This window comes from Candoia aspera, chromosome 1 (genome assembly GCF_035149785.1).
Source record: "Candoia aspera isolate rCanAsp1 chromosome 1, rCanAsp1.hap2, whole genome shotgun sequence".
NCBI lineage: Eukaryota > Metazoa > Chordata > Lepidosauria > Squamata > Boidae > Candoia > Candoia aspera.
This window is the reverse complement of record NC_086153.1, coordinates 57,015,581-57,030,110: the sequence shown is the minus strand read 5'-3', so window position 1 is coordinate 57,030,110 and position 14,530 is coordinate 57,015,581. Positions and strand designations below refer to the sequence as shown.

Below are 14,530 nucleotides of genomic sequence, written 5' to 3'. Positions count from 1 at the left end.
TGCCACTGCTTGAAGAAAGTGTCTTCTAAAAACTGGCAGTAGGTTTGGGAGTTGATTTTGAGTCCATCTTCAACCCAAAAAGGTCCAACTAGCTCATCTTTAATAATACCAGCCCATACCAGTACCCCACCTCCACCTTGCTGGCATCTGAGTCGAAGTGGGGCTCTGTGCCCGTTACTGATCCAGCCACGGGCCCATCCATCTGGTCCGTCAAAGTCGCTTTCATCTCATCCATACAACCTTTGAAAAATCTGTCTTCAGATATTTCTTGGCCCAGTCTTTCCATTTCAACTTGTGTGTCTTGTTCAGTGGTGGTTGAGTTTCAGCCTTCCTTACCTTGGCCATGTCTCTGAGCACTGAACACCTTGTACTTTTGGGCACTCCAGGTAGGTTGCAGTTCTGGAATATGACAGCGTTGGAGGATAATGGGTTCCTGGTAGCTTCACGTTTGATTCTTCTCAAATCTTTGGCAGTTAATTTGCGTCTTTTTTTCTCAACACGTTTCTTGCAACCCTGTTGACTATTTGCAACAAAACGTTTGATGGTTCTGTGGTCACGCCCCAATATCTTAGCAATTTCAAGAGTGCTGCATCCCTCTGAAAGACTTTACAATTTTTGACTTTTCAGAGTCAGTTAAATCTCTTTTTTGGCCCATTTTGCCTGAGGAAAAGAAGCTGCCTAATAATTATGCACACCTTGATATAGGGTGTTGATATCCTTAGGCCACACCCTCCCTCATTACACAAATGCACATCACCTGATATGCTATTATCCAATAAGCATTCAGGCTTATACTGCTTGGAGGTGGAAAATACACATAAAAATGATATGGTCAAAATACTCACTTGCCTAATAATTGTGTACACAATGTATTTGACTAGGATCTGTCCTAACAGTCAGGAACCATGCTGAGACAAGGAATAGGTCTCTAGTGTTTTATTACTGCTACATAAAACAGAGTCCTAACAAACTGAAGAAGCGTGGGAAAAACCCAGACAGATAAACCCCAAAGTCAAGGCAGGTCTCATCTGTGTCTCTTTGAATGGCTGCTTAACTCCTCAGTACTATGCATGCGTTTTCCCCCCTGGATAGGGGCCCCCTCCTGCTCACCATCAGTACTCATGACAGGATCAGAGAGATCCAGATTCGGATCCACCTTTAACCATGGAACTTACCAGGTAATTTTGGGCCAGTCACTTCCTCCCAGCCTAGCCTATTTCACAGAGTTGCTGTTGAATATGAATAAATAGGCTGACCATACATCCCATTTTGAACAGGACAGTCCCATTTTTTTAACATTTCCAGACTGTCCCATTGTTTTAATATAAATACCCATTTTGTCCCATGTTCTTAAAAACCTTACTTAAAAATTTGGAAGTTCCCATGAACCTGTCAGAATGCAGACTGACTTTGAGTGGAAGGAGGGGGAGCTCAGCAGAAACAGCAGGAAAACTGCAGAGCTCAACCTGGCGGGAAACCAAAAAGGAAAAAAACAGGATCAACTGTTAGGCAGTGATCAAAGGGCTAGCTGATTGGCTCCTGCCTTGAAACAGCGGGAAGAAAAGAACGTAAAAGCACAGCCAGAGGAGGAATGGCTTGTTGGAAACAACCGTTCACTAGACTCTGCAGCCCAGCCTTGCCTCTCGCAAATGAAGGAATCAGAAGATTCCCAGCCTGAGAAAACCGGAGAAGTTCCTGCCTGCCGATTCAGCCCGTTTCCCAGCCCTGCCCCGTTTTGCCATCCCAGTGTCCCGTTTTTAGCCCCCTCCCGTTTTGCCATCCCAATGTCCTGTTTTTGTCTCAAGGAAATATGGTTAGCCTATGAATAAAGCATAAAATAAATGAGATCCCCATGTAAGCTGTCTTAAGCTCTGGGAGGGAAATCAGGATAGAAATCTAAGATACATAAATAAAAGTAAGTATGGAATGGTTTGTTTAATTCTGGGGTTATTTAACCTACTGAAGCATTATCAGTCACTTAGGCGTCCTAACATTCTTTGTTGGCTATTAGCTATTAAAGAGTACTGTGGCAGATTTCGCTTCTGTAGTTTTCTATGGAAAACTTTCAATATCTAAAAATACAACCTTGAGTTATTTTCCCAGCTAATAAAAATCTTTTGGTGCATTTTGTAAGGAAAGTGTTTACTGATTATATCCAACATGCTAATACAAATACAAGTAAATCGAATAATCCAATGAAAAATTTTCTGAAAATTTTATACTGCTTCAGTAGTAAACATTTTATGTTTGAACAAATGTCTGTTTTTCTCAGAAGCGTGGGGTCCCTTAATCCTGCTATCATATTTGACTTCATAGGCACTTAGAGTAGTTTTTAACTTCTCCCTGTTAGTTGATGATTTATCAGAGTCACATTTCCTATGTGACAGTCTGCAAAAACATCTCATTACTGTTTAGTAACTGGCCACCAGAAGAATTTTTTGGGGGTGGGGAGATCTCCCTTATAACCATGTGTTGTACATGAAAAAGGGAATAGCTTTTGAAAGATAGTGGTTGGTCATACTGTTTCAGGTTTTCTTGAGGTACACTTTTTAACTCCAAAACCAATTATTGCATTACTTGCAATGAAACATACAACTTCTGTTCATAGTTTCTTTCTTTTAAAAATGTGTATGTTCACAGTTTTGAATTGACGTTAAAATATAAAATATGCCATTTCCCTTCAATTTTTTTAAGAGCTAGAACATCAAAGACTGCTTAATTTATTATGTCTATGATCTTTCACAAACTGGAAAAGGTTTCTTCCTTTGGAATAAACAATTTGGTGGCAATACAGTTTGTAATTAAAGTTTTCATTCTTACAAGATGGTCGGTCTTCTCTTGGCAATCTGGAATGGGAACAGGTATCACCCAAGCATATAAGAACTAATAAGTACATTTATTGTAGAAAAGCTAAAGATGCTATTATGAAAATTCCAGTGACTGCTGTGTATAATGCAATCAGCATTCTTGTGTCTGTTTCTCCTATTCACACTGTGTAGCAGTTTAGAAGCCGAGGTGGGAGGACAGGAGAGACCGTTTCAACCTTTCTCTTGTTTTTCCTCTTGTCTTGCTAGTGGACTGATCCAGTATTAGGATGTTTGCTTATGACATCTGAGAACTGGCTCTCAAAATATGACTTGAGTAAAGAGAACAAAAGCAAATCACTTCTAGATTAGCTCAGACTCCCACAGGGCAATAGCTGTATTTGAAATTTTTGATACACTGGGATGCTCTCATAAATGCCTGCTCTGAGGCATTCTGGGTAAAAACCCCAAAAGCAGTTTTCCAAGTTGAAATTGGCAAGGTTAAAAGAAAAATAAATTGTCTTAAGTATTTAATGTGAAGCAAAGAAGGGTGTGAGTTCCAGAATAGAAAACACTCTGGATCCTGTAGTGCTTTATTCCATTAGCCATTTTGCATAAGACTTACTGTGTTCAGAGAGTGAGTAGTAGAAGAAATGGGATCTCAGATATACGTCATTTTAATCTAGAATATATTAGCTATTTAGTCTAATTTTTTATTTGTATAGTAGAGCCACCATATCCACTTCGATATGGTTTATCGATAATATTAGCATTTACTTTATGTACAATTTGCTGCTTTAGGTAGCCCATTCTCTTAGGAAGAACTATGAATATGGCATTCATAATCTTTCCCATGGCTTGCCATTGATACACTAATTTTGTGGGATTTACTTTGATTCCTCTTCCCCTTTTTCCATACCAGAAGAAGTAGGGAGGGGAGGGAACTCTTTCTGTTTGGTCTTCTGTGGCCTAATTAAAAGAAAAAACAAAGGGTAGCTTTGGCCAGAAGAAACTGAAATGGATTTATTTGGAAGCAGGAAGGGAAGATTAGTCCTTTAAAACTCCCTTTTGCATTATGTAAGGTCATTACTTAATTATAAGAAAGCCAGCTGTACTGCATTCAGGTTTATGGGTCACAGTGACATCTTTACTGTTAGTTCTACTAATTGTGTGAGAGGCTGGCTCCCCGCTATTTGGTGGAAAGGAAAAGGCACAGGCTTAAGAGGAGAATAGTTGATTTTGAAGCCAGGACATTAAAAAATTAAATAAAAATTACCATTTAATAAAATTATAAACAACATTTTTGGGAATCTTGGTTTAAAAATAGTACAATGATTTCTGCATAATTATGTTTCCTCGAGCCCAGTAAATCAGTATTTACCACAATGGCTTGGGGTGCTGGAATGTCTGGGTTAGATTAACATCTGTTGGTCATAGGGATTGTAACGGATTCACAAAATGGGATTTTTTTCAAGTTTCAGTTGTGAGGTCTGAAACTATGTCAAGTATTCCTTTCCCCATTTTTATTTGTGTGTGGGGGGGCTCTTAATTTTATTGTGAAAGTGTGACAAACATCAAAGCCTTAAAGAGAGAAGCTTTTCTTTCAGAAATTGAAGAAACCTTTTTGGCTACATCCTTATAACTCTAAGGAGAAATTTCTGCATTCTGGCAGCTCTCTGGGTATTAACTCTATTAGCACTCCCTCCAAACACCTTGATCAAGTTGAAAATAGTATTATTATTTGGAGCAATACAGAAGAATTAACTTAGTGACTGCAGTAGTTGCAGACTAAGATAAATTAAAGGAACTCCTACAGAGGGGTACTATGGTTTCTGAACAAGCTTTAAAAACTCATTTATTATCCCTACATTAATATATCTGTGGAAGAGTAGGGAGTATGGCAGCCATAACTAACCTAATAAGCAGGGGATATTGATTTATTTTTCCTTGACATTTTAAGAGATTCAGAATTTTAACATTTCTTTGACTTGCAGTGCGAGGATGTCGCCCTGGAAAGATTGTGCAGATGACAGAAGCTGAAGTTCGGGGTTTGTGTATAAAATCGCGAGAAATTTTTCTTAGCCAGCCCATTCTTTTGGAGCTAGAGGCACCACTGAAGATCTGTGGTATGTGCTGATTTCTTTTATTATATTTTTAAAAGAAGTCTAAATTGAATAACAAAATTTTCCAGTGTTGATAACGTGTTTAAGTTATAAAAAGAATAAAGCACAGCAATACATTTCAATCTGAAAAGATGGTTGCCTAAGTAGTCATCTTAGTTTTAAAATGAAATATAGTCTTTGGAATAGAAATTAAAAGGTAAACTAAGAACTAAAATGTATAGCATTCTGTGCAGTTACTTTGAATCTTTGTCTTTGGGGTCTTCTGAATCTCCTGAAGAAGCTTTGTCTTTTGATCTAAATACTGTGAATGACAGACAGTTTTGAGAGTTTGAAGGTGTGGCAGAATGTCACTGTAATAGCTCTCAGAATAACCTTCATTTTCCTAAATTAATATGTAGTAGAAATCTATTACTTACATTCATCTTTTCAAGTAGTCAGAATGATTGTGATGTAGAGTGACATAGTACAAGTATTAGAAAATACTTAACCTTAAGTTACATTTAAAATGTATTGGGTTTGCAGGGCTTGTTTTTTTTTAAATTAGGTTTGCCCAAATGCCGATGGTGCAAAAAAGACATTTACTATCTTAATTGTATTATGTAATATTAATTTTAAAACACCTATTATGTACTTAATATGTAAAACCTGGAGAAGATGCTGATGCTAGGGAGAGTGGAGGGCAAAAGGAAGAGGGGCCGACCAAGGGCAAGGTGGATGGATGATATTCTAGAGGTGACGGACTCGTCCCTGTGGGAGCTGGGGGTGTTGACGACCGACAGGAAGCTCTGGCGTGGGCTGGTCCATGAAGTCACGAAGAGTCGGAAGCGACTGAACAAATAAACAACATGTAAAAAAAATAGTTTAGAAAATAAAACTTAGAAAAAGGTGGTTCCTTAAATGTAATCAGATCTTTAAGTCCTTATTCTTTTTTTAAAAAACAAAACTCGATAAAAGTTAGGATTCATGTATGCAGCATAATAAAAACTAATAAATAGCAGATATATTAACATGAGATATCAAGTTTGGTGTAGTGGGTAAGGTATCCGGCTAGACACTGGGAGATGGTGAGTTTTAGTTCCACCTTAGGCACAAAGCCAGCTGGGTGACCTTGGGCCAGTCACACACACTCAGCCCTAGAAAGGAGGCAATTGCAAACCACTTCTGGAACAAACCTTGCAAAGAACACTGCAGGGAGTTGTCCAGGCAGTTGCCAGGAGTCAACACTGCCTCAAAGGCACAAATAAATAAAATATAATAAAATAGGATGAAGTTTATTTTGCTGGCAGAGTGAGGTGGTAATGCCAACATTATGATATCATAAAGGTTGCTGGTGAGGAAGATTGAAGGATTGATCCGATTTAGCTGAAATCCTCCTGTGCCTAGTATTTATGGCCATGTGCTGGTCTCTCCTTCTATTCTTTCATCCTCTTACGAGGAACAGAATGAGAAGAATTTGCTTTCATTTTCAGGTAGCCATGTCCAAGTTAAATTACAATTAATTTTAAATGCGTTATCTTAACCAGCCAGGATGTGAGCCATGATTTGAAGCTGATGTGCTTTGACACATTATAATTCAACATACATTGTCTAAGTTCTGACGTAGTAATAAATTGTAGTTGAGTAAAAAAAAAAAGCAAATACTTAAATATCTTTGCAAAAGGCCTGTCTACAATATGGATATGAAGAATGTGGTATGAATGTGGGAGAGGCATCATATTCAAAGCAAAGTATTATTCACTTGTATCCTTAAATAGATTGTATTTATAATTTACATGTGTGATAATATCACAGTTCTGATTACTTAGATTTGGTTATGTGCTGGTTTTGCTAAGGACAAATTGGCATATTTCTTATATTATTCACATGATTTATCTTGACTGGTTAGCAATTACAAACAATTGAACATTTAATACTCTTATGCAGGCTTGTGAAAAAGTACTGGAAAGGAAAGGAAGATGCCCTATTTTAACAATCATCGTCGTCGTCTTGTATACTGCCCAACTCTCGAGTCTGGGTGGCTCACAACAATCAGAGAAATTACAATAAAATGAATAAAACATAAATAATGGTAAAATATGGCAAGTTCAGTGAAGCGAGGGGTCTCGCTCTCCCTTGCCGAAGACCTGGGTGAAGAGCCAGGTCTTTACAGGTCTTCTAAACAGCAGGAAAGTGGGGCCATCCAGATCTTGGGACAACTTTATTTCATAGGGTGGACACTGTTTCAGAGAATTTTACTTTGCATCCCACCCTCAGGTAACACACAGTAGTGTCATTGGAACACATTACAGTGCTGTGATAGAAAAAGAAATATGCAGTCTAATGAACAAAACAGTTTAGAAATTATTTGCAAAATGAAAATTGAGATATGCAGAATCTGTCACCTTTAGAACTTATATTAATCATTGGAGAATTTGAGAAGCAAGATTCTGTTTTTTTTAAAAAAAACAATTACTTTCAGTTGTTTGGATAACTGTAAGCTGATAGAAGCTTCATGATAACTTGTAATACAAAATTTTAATTGTTTTAGGTGATATTCATGGCCAGTATACAGATTTACTTCGATTATTTGAATATGGGGGATTTCCACCAGAAGCTAACTATCTTTTTCTGGGAGATTATGTGGACAGAGGCAAACAATCCTTGGAAACTATCTGCTTGTTACTTGCATATAAAATCAAATATCCTGAGAATTTTTTTCTCCTGAGAGGAAATCATGAGTGTGCTAGTATAAATCGCATCTATGGATTCTATGATGAATGTAAGTAAAACTTTCTGTAAATGATTCCAATTTATCTCTCTCTTATGAAATGACTGCAGTATTTTGAAATGCTTGATAAACATGTATGGCTCTTCAAGTTTGTGAAGCATCCTCTTACAGCAACATTTTAGTGAAGTAGTTGAGGAATTCAAGTGATCTATATAACTTTTTGAGTGGTCATGCTACAGTGTGAATATCCTTCCAATTTTATTAGGTAAACGACGATTTAATATCAAACTCTGGAAGACCTTTACGGACTGCTTTAATTGTCTGCCTATTGCAGCAATAGTAGATGAGAAGATTTTCTGCTGCCATGGAGGTAAGGAAAACCCCATTTTCATATTGATGAAATTACTTCTTTGTTGAAAGTTTAATAAAAAAATAATACTAAAAATGTTTGATTTCTTCTCAAAAAAAATGTGAACTACATGATCAACCTGTCTCCTAGAATATCAACGTTTTCCAGGAACCTGTCCAAGAAAATGTTCAGCTCCCTCAGGAGGGAGCATAAAGCTTGCCAACAGGGCATGGGGTTTTAATTCATTTTCCCAGTCCTGAAGAAAGGCAGAGGTTATAAATTTGAAGAAGCCAAATAGGTATGTTGATCTCTAGGCCTTACACTCTTAATTTTTGCTGCATCATTTACCATTTGTTCTTTTCTAATCCTTCAAGCCACTTTGCAAATATTGTAGCTAGGACTTGTGAGGCAAAAGGTATGCATCTGGGCTTTGTTTCAGAGGCCACCAAAGTGTATGTCAGTTGAGACGGGCTAGAAGTCCTAAGGCAGCGTAACTTTTGTTGTGAACTGGAATTGAAATTACTTAATCCCATCTCAATAACTACAGTATTTCAGTGATATTGCCAGTTTTGCCAAATGCTTCTGTACTTCAAGAAGGAGGAGCATTTGCTAGGCCAGATCAAGTCTTGTGGGCTTAGAGAACATCTTTGTTCAACTTCATGACTCCTTGAAGAATACAAAGCAGTCACATACAGTGCCTAAAAACTTTCTGAAAGGGGAGGTAGACTTCAGCAAGGAGACTATGAACCTCCAGAAAGAACCAACCAAGAAGTCCATCCACATTTCTCCTGGGATGGTAAGCACTTTTCTTTGAGCCATTCACGGTAGAAGCCTATATTTAGGAAGCCACTTGGCTCAGTTAGAGGGAAATGAACCTGAAGGAATATGCCATAACCTAATATTATGAATTAATATGAGCAGGTTCCAAATAAGCTCAAAAATAGCTTGATCAGAATTCCAGCTTCTGATACAGAACTTGCTTGATGTGAATTTGGTGCCCACCAGATGGGCTTTAACTACTAGATTTCTTATCAGTGGCCCTACTAGTTAGGAAATTGTAGAAGATGAAGTTCACATATCTGGGGTGCACCTAGGTTGAGAAAGTCTGTTCTAAATCCTTACAAACATGTGACTTTGCCTCAAACACCAGGTACCTAGCAGTTACAAGGTTGGATGAAGGAAAAATGAACAGTATCAGGACTATTCCATCCCAGATAAATTTTGTATAAATTGAAAATATATTGCCTAGCAGATTTATCAGTACTATTTATTTATTTGCTAACTATATCTAAGGCCATATTTTTATAAATTATTGTCTGGGAAGTTCATAAACAATAACAACAGACAACTAATATGTAGTGTTGTATAAAATAACAGTTTTGTAAAAGGTGCAGTTTTTAAAAATCACCAGAAAATATTGATATGATTGGAACATTTTACACAACATAAACTGGTTTAAAAGAACAAAATCACAGATTTTCAAAGACCTTGTGAGTGTTTAAAAAATGCATCTTTCCCTGGAATTAGAATGACCATTAAAATGCAGTTGCAAGGAATGCATTTGTTTAACAATACTTTTGGCAATGACACCCAAGGTAGGTTGTCTGAAGAGGATCAGACTCAATACATATTGGAAAAAATGTTCTTAGTGTCTTGAATTCAGTTCAGAAACTAACAGTCCCAGTGAGCAGCCTTGCCATCCTGCAAGACCAACTGGAAATATATGGACTTTTTTTTTCAAAGGGCATGATAATGTTCCAAATGGAGGGTTATTAGAGGCTGCATCCAGCCTACAAAGTTCTCTTTGGCTTCCGGTAAACAGGGATCCATAGGCACTCGAAATAGCTGTTTTGTTTCCATTTCTACCCAAACTAGCTTACAGTAACAACAAAAGACAAATGGGGAAATGTGATCATGATAATGCCAGCATAGTTAGATTTCCTTTTATGAAGTGTTAGTGGGCATGTTAAATGATCAGTCCTGGGTTAAGTGGCACCCTTTGTTTAGTATTTGTTCTACTTACCTACATTTTCTTGTCTAAAGAAAAGAGTTTGCAGGAACTCAGGAAGAGAAAAACTACCTTTAAGATGCCATAGAGTTCTTTTGTTTTGTGCTAGGGAAACTGAATTTCGAATAAGTATATAAAAGACAGTATTTGTCAGTAAAATGAAAATACCAGTCCCTATAAAGTTGTGAATAGTACTATATAGTCATAAAGCTTCATTAGTCAAATCTTGAAAGAATTTATACCAAAAGATCAAATTAAGAATTATGGTTCCTAGAGAGAGACTGACTGGACAATTTCTGATGGAGTCTTACGTGAGTTGTTCCATAAAGGTTCAGTATTAACCCACCAAAGTGGTCAGACTCCTAGAAAATGCAGTAGTGATACGCAGACTTGGCATGTGAACCAGTGCACACATTAAGGATTTTTGAGGGAATGCTATCTCATTCCCTCATTGATAAGGAAAGCTCATTGAAAGAAGGAAAAGCTTTTTGCTGTTAATCATGTGATTAAGAAATTTTACTTTGAAGGGTTTGTGTATGGATTTAAGAGCCATGCTGCATCAGTTCAAAAGGTTATGTACTTGAGCACTGTGTCCATCATAGGCAGCCAAAAGCCAGTGGGAAGTTCATAAGCAATATATGAGCACACATGTACTCTCCTGCTCATGTTCTCCAGCAACTGGAATTGAGAGGTATTCTGCCTGTGATCCTGGAGGCACTATAGCCATCATGATTAGAAATCCCTGATAGCATTATGTTCTATGAATTATTTTGGTAGCTGTGTTTCATTTTTTCCTAATGGTCTCCAATGTGGAATTCATCTTTTTCATAGCAGTTTCACACTGTGTTTACCTTTAATTGAGTTCAGTAACCCACTGCAATCCCAAGTTCTGCTTTGTAGATCCTTGATAGATCTGACCACATCAACATGATATGAAAAGTTGTCTCTCTATTACTTTTACACTTTCTTACATTAGATCATATTTGTAATAATTGCACCCATTACTTGACTCCCATTTGGAGAGACCCTTTTGAAGCTCTTTACCCTTTGTTTTAATGAATATGTAACTTTGGAATAAACAGAGTGAAATATAGCCTTCCATCAGCAGAACAAGTAATGTTGATGGAACGGTAAATATTACCTGCTTCCATGCACTATTCCAAATGGTTGAGGGACCATTTTATTTGTTTATTTTCTATCCCGCCTTTACTATTTTTATAAATAACTCAAGGTGGTGAACATACCAAATACTCCTTCCTCCTCCTATTTTCCCCACAACAACAACCCTGTGAGGTGGGTTGGACTGAGAGAATGTGACTGGCCCAAGGTCACCCAGCCAGCTTTCATGCCTAAGGCGGGACTAGAACTCTTGGTCTCCTGGTTTCTAGCCTGTTGCCTTAACCACTAGACCAAACTGGCTCTCCTATTTAGAATAGATATGAACATGTAAGTTGGAAGAGTTGTGGGTGAATGGAGGTTTGTTCTCATGGCTGGTGATTTTTACCAAACTATTATGGTGAGAATTAGGCTTAAAATAAGCAGTGCAACATGTATGGACTATGATTTAAAACAGTAAATGAGGGCAAGTTAGTCTAGAATTGTTGATTGAGGGTTTTTTCGTCTCACTTAAAGAATACTGATGCATTCTCAGTGTTGTTTCCTCAGTTCAGTGTCAAATTGTATACTCTACCTGACCTATAGCATTTATTTACACAGGCACAGAATTGTATTCAGTGGTCTCATTTCATGAGTGGAATGGAGACATCAAATTCTCCATCTTGTGTATCCTTCATATTCTTCAGATCTGTGCTGGATAATTAAGGAATCCTCTAGAACTAGGTCTAGGCATAATCACTTTGCACAAAATGAAGTCTTACTACCGTAGCATTAGATTTAGCTTTGCACACAGAGCTGTGTACTGGCCTATAATATAGTTTACTTGTAGTCTTTTTGCTTGTTTCCACTCAGCTGTGAAACAGACTGATTATTGTATTCCAAGCCTTTTTGATTTGTTAGAATCAGAGACCAGTAGCTGCACTTAACTATACATCTTCCTGGTGTTGCTTTTATAAATCTTTATACAATTTTATTTAAAAATTTATAAAATTTTATAAAAGTTTGGATCGACAGGCTTGATTTCTAAGAATGCAGTACCTTTTAAACTTCTTCAGAAATAACACTCTTTGAATTTGATTTGGGTGTATGTGAGTTAGCATTTATATTTGCACCCTTAATGTTCCTGGTAAAAGTTCTTTCTATATCATAACATGTCCAATAAATATTTTAGCTGCTAATTTCCTATTCTAATAAATTTTGTAGTTCTTTATAATAAAACCAAATCTATGTAGGTAGTCTGTTACTTGGGTCCATAAGTGCTAGGTTATTTTAAAAGGTTTTTTCTTACAGTCTTGTGTTAGTTTTCCTTATAGCCTTTTGACAGTTAGGAAAGGATGTTTGGTTTCCAAAGCACTATTCAGTGTGATTTAGAAATAGTGATAGTTTTTAAAAGTAGAAGTCAAAAGATCCATTACTGCATTTCCCTCCACAAGTGTATTTGTAGGAATGTTAGATTCCTGTAGTGTGTTAACTTTTTCTTTGTTTACTCTTGTTTGTAATCACTTTGACTATATGAAATTGTTTTAAGGTGATCTGTGCATATTCTAGATAGCAAAATGTTTTAGGATTGAGGACATTTTTCTAGGGACCGTATTAGAACTAACCAAGTCGATTCATTTGAATCATTCAGTGGAGTAAACTGCCTTAAGTCTAGGAATGTAATTCAAAATAAATGCTTAGATTTTCTGTGCTCAGCATTTTTCCCCACCATGAAAATAATCACTATGTGGAGACAACTCTATATACAGTTACTATTAAAGTATAGCATAAATGTTCAGTGTGTTGCAAGTGCACAAATCTGCTGATTCATGTAATGTTCGTTGGATGTGTCTCACATACCAAAGTATCAGAAAAACTTGCAACAAAATACAAGTCTCCATATCTTACGTATATTCTATCCCTATTCTTGCTTTGTGTTTGTTTTTCCTCCCCCATTTCTTCTCTCTGTTTCCTTGGTTCTTCTGTACTGCTTTTAAAAAAGGCTTCAGCAACAGCACACTAGGACTAAAACCATTAAGGAAGTGTTGCCTCAGAGGCAACCTTTTGTTGAATACTTACTAGTGAAGTTTCAGTGGTAGCAGTCACTCTGTCTAGTCACAGCAATCCCTTGTAGCACTACTAGTCCTTTCTGAGGCAGTCTCGGATTCAGAATGCCACATGCTGCTTAACCCTGTTTCCCTCAAGATCACCCCACACAGTGTAAGCAAATAGTTGTGGGAAATGACCCTACTGTTGTACTGCAGCCCAAACAAGATAATTCAAGATAGCATTCCAGGCCCATTGCCCAGAACACTTAAGACAGCACAGTTCAAACAGGCTATGGTTGTTAAAGGTGCTTGCCAAAAACACAGTTCTTAAAATGCCTGTTGTTGGTTTTGAGCATGGAATACATGAACCATATGTTCTGAGCTTAAAAATGTTGAATGATTTTGTGTATGTTTGTTAAAAAAACCAAAATAATCAGATTCAGACTGCTAAGCTTGTATGTTCCCACTCTCATGCCTGAATGTTGAACCATAACTTTTCCATCAAGAGTTTTGTTTTATATTTATCTATAACGTATTGGAAATGGGCCAGTCAAAAATTCCATTCCTGTTACTCAAACATGTTAAAAGTGGTGGTGGTACTATATTTAAAAGTATAACATCAGTATTAGTAACACTAGTAATTAAAGTGACTACAAAAATCCAATAAATAAGACCGATTAACTAGATTGTTACATTGAAAACTGTAGGAAGCAAATGCCATTGACCATCTTTCACAATAAACTTAAAATCTCTTGTTGCTGACAGGATTGTCACCAGATCTGCAGTCAATGGAACAGATCCGAAGAATTATGAGACCCACAGATGTTCCTGACACAGGTGAGACTTTCTTAAGTATTAGGAATATGCTTCTGCAACTGCTGTTTTAGTAGCATATTCTCAAAGTACTTAATAATCTGAACCTGAAACTGTAATGTTTAGAAATTAATGTACACCATGTAGAGTCTTAGGGAAGAGGGAGTTTAGAAATTTGTTATTAAAAAAGTTAATTGTAGAAAATGCACTTTAGAAATTTCCTACTTAATACTGTGGCTTGAATCCAGACAATGGGAATTTTGTCCCACTGGATTCAGGGAGAACTAATTGTGACTAACCTAGTCCAACCCTATATATTAAATTGCTTTTTAGATTTTAAAGAAGGTTGGGATGGGCTATTCGTATATGCCACCCAGTCAAACATTATAGTTTATCAGTTTGGGCTCTCAGGATTGTTTGTGTCTTAACTAGCTTCTAATTAAATCGTATTACTTTTTAGAACTTGATTTGAAACCAGTAGATTGTAAGTTAGTGCTTAATGATTGTAGCTTTGGTAAATGTATAAAATTAAGAATATATGTTTATGCAGTATAAATAAATTTAAATATAATAACAACAACAC

General features: G+C 36.9%; 1 protein-coding gene across 1 annotated transcript in view; it reads left to right on the top strand.

The window, feature by feature from the left end:
* PPP1CB (protein phosphatase 1 catalytic subunit beta) overlaps positions 1 to 14,530 on the top strand; it is a 28,966-nt gene that overhangs the window by 9,414 nt on the left and 5,022 nt on the right. The window contains exons 2-5 of the mRNA XM_063304573.1: positions 4,799 to 4,930; positions 7,455 to 7,685; positions 7,900 to 8,004; positions 13,900 to 13,971. Coding sequence (XP_063160643.1) covers positions 4,799 to 4,930; positions 7,455 to 7,685; positions 7,900 to 8,004; positions 13,900 to 13,971 — 540 coding nt within the window. The remainder of the gene's footprint in view (positions 1 to 4,798; positions 4,931 to 7,454; positions 7,686 to 7,899; positions 8,005 to 13,899; positions 13,972 to 14,530) is intronic.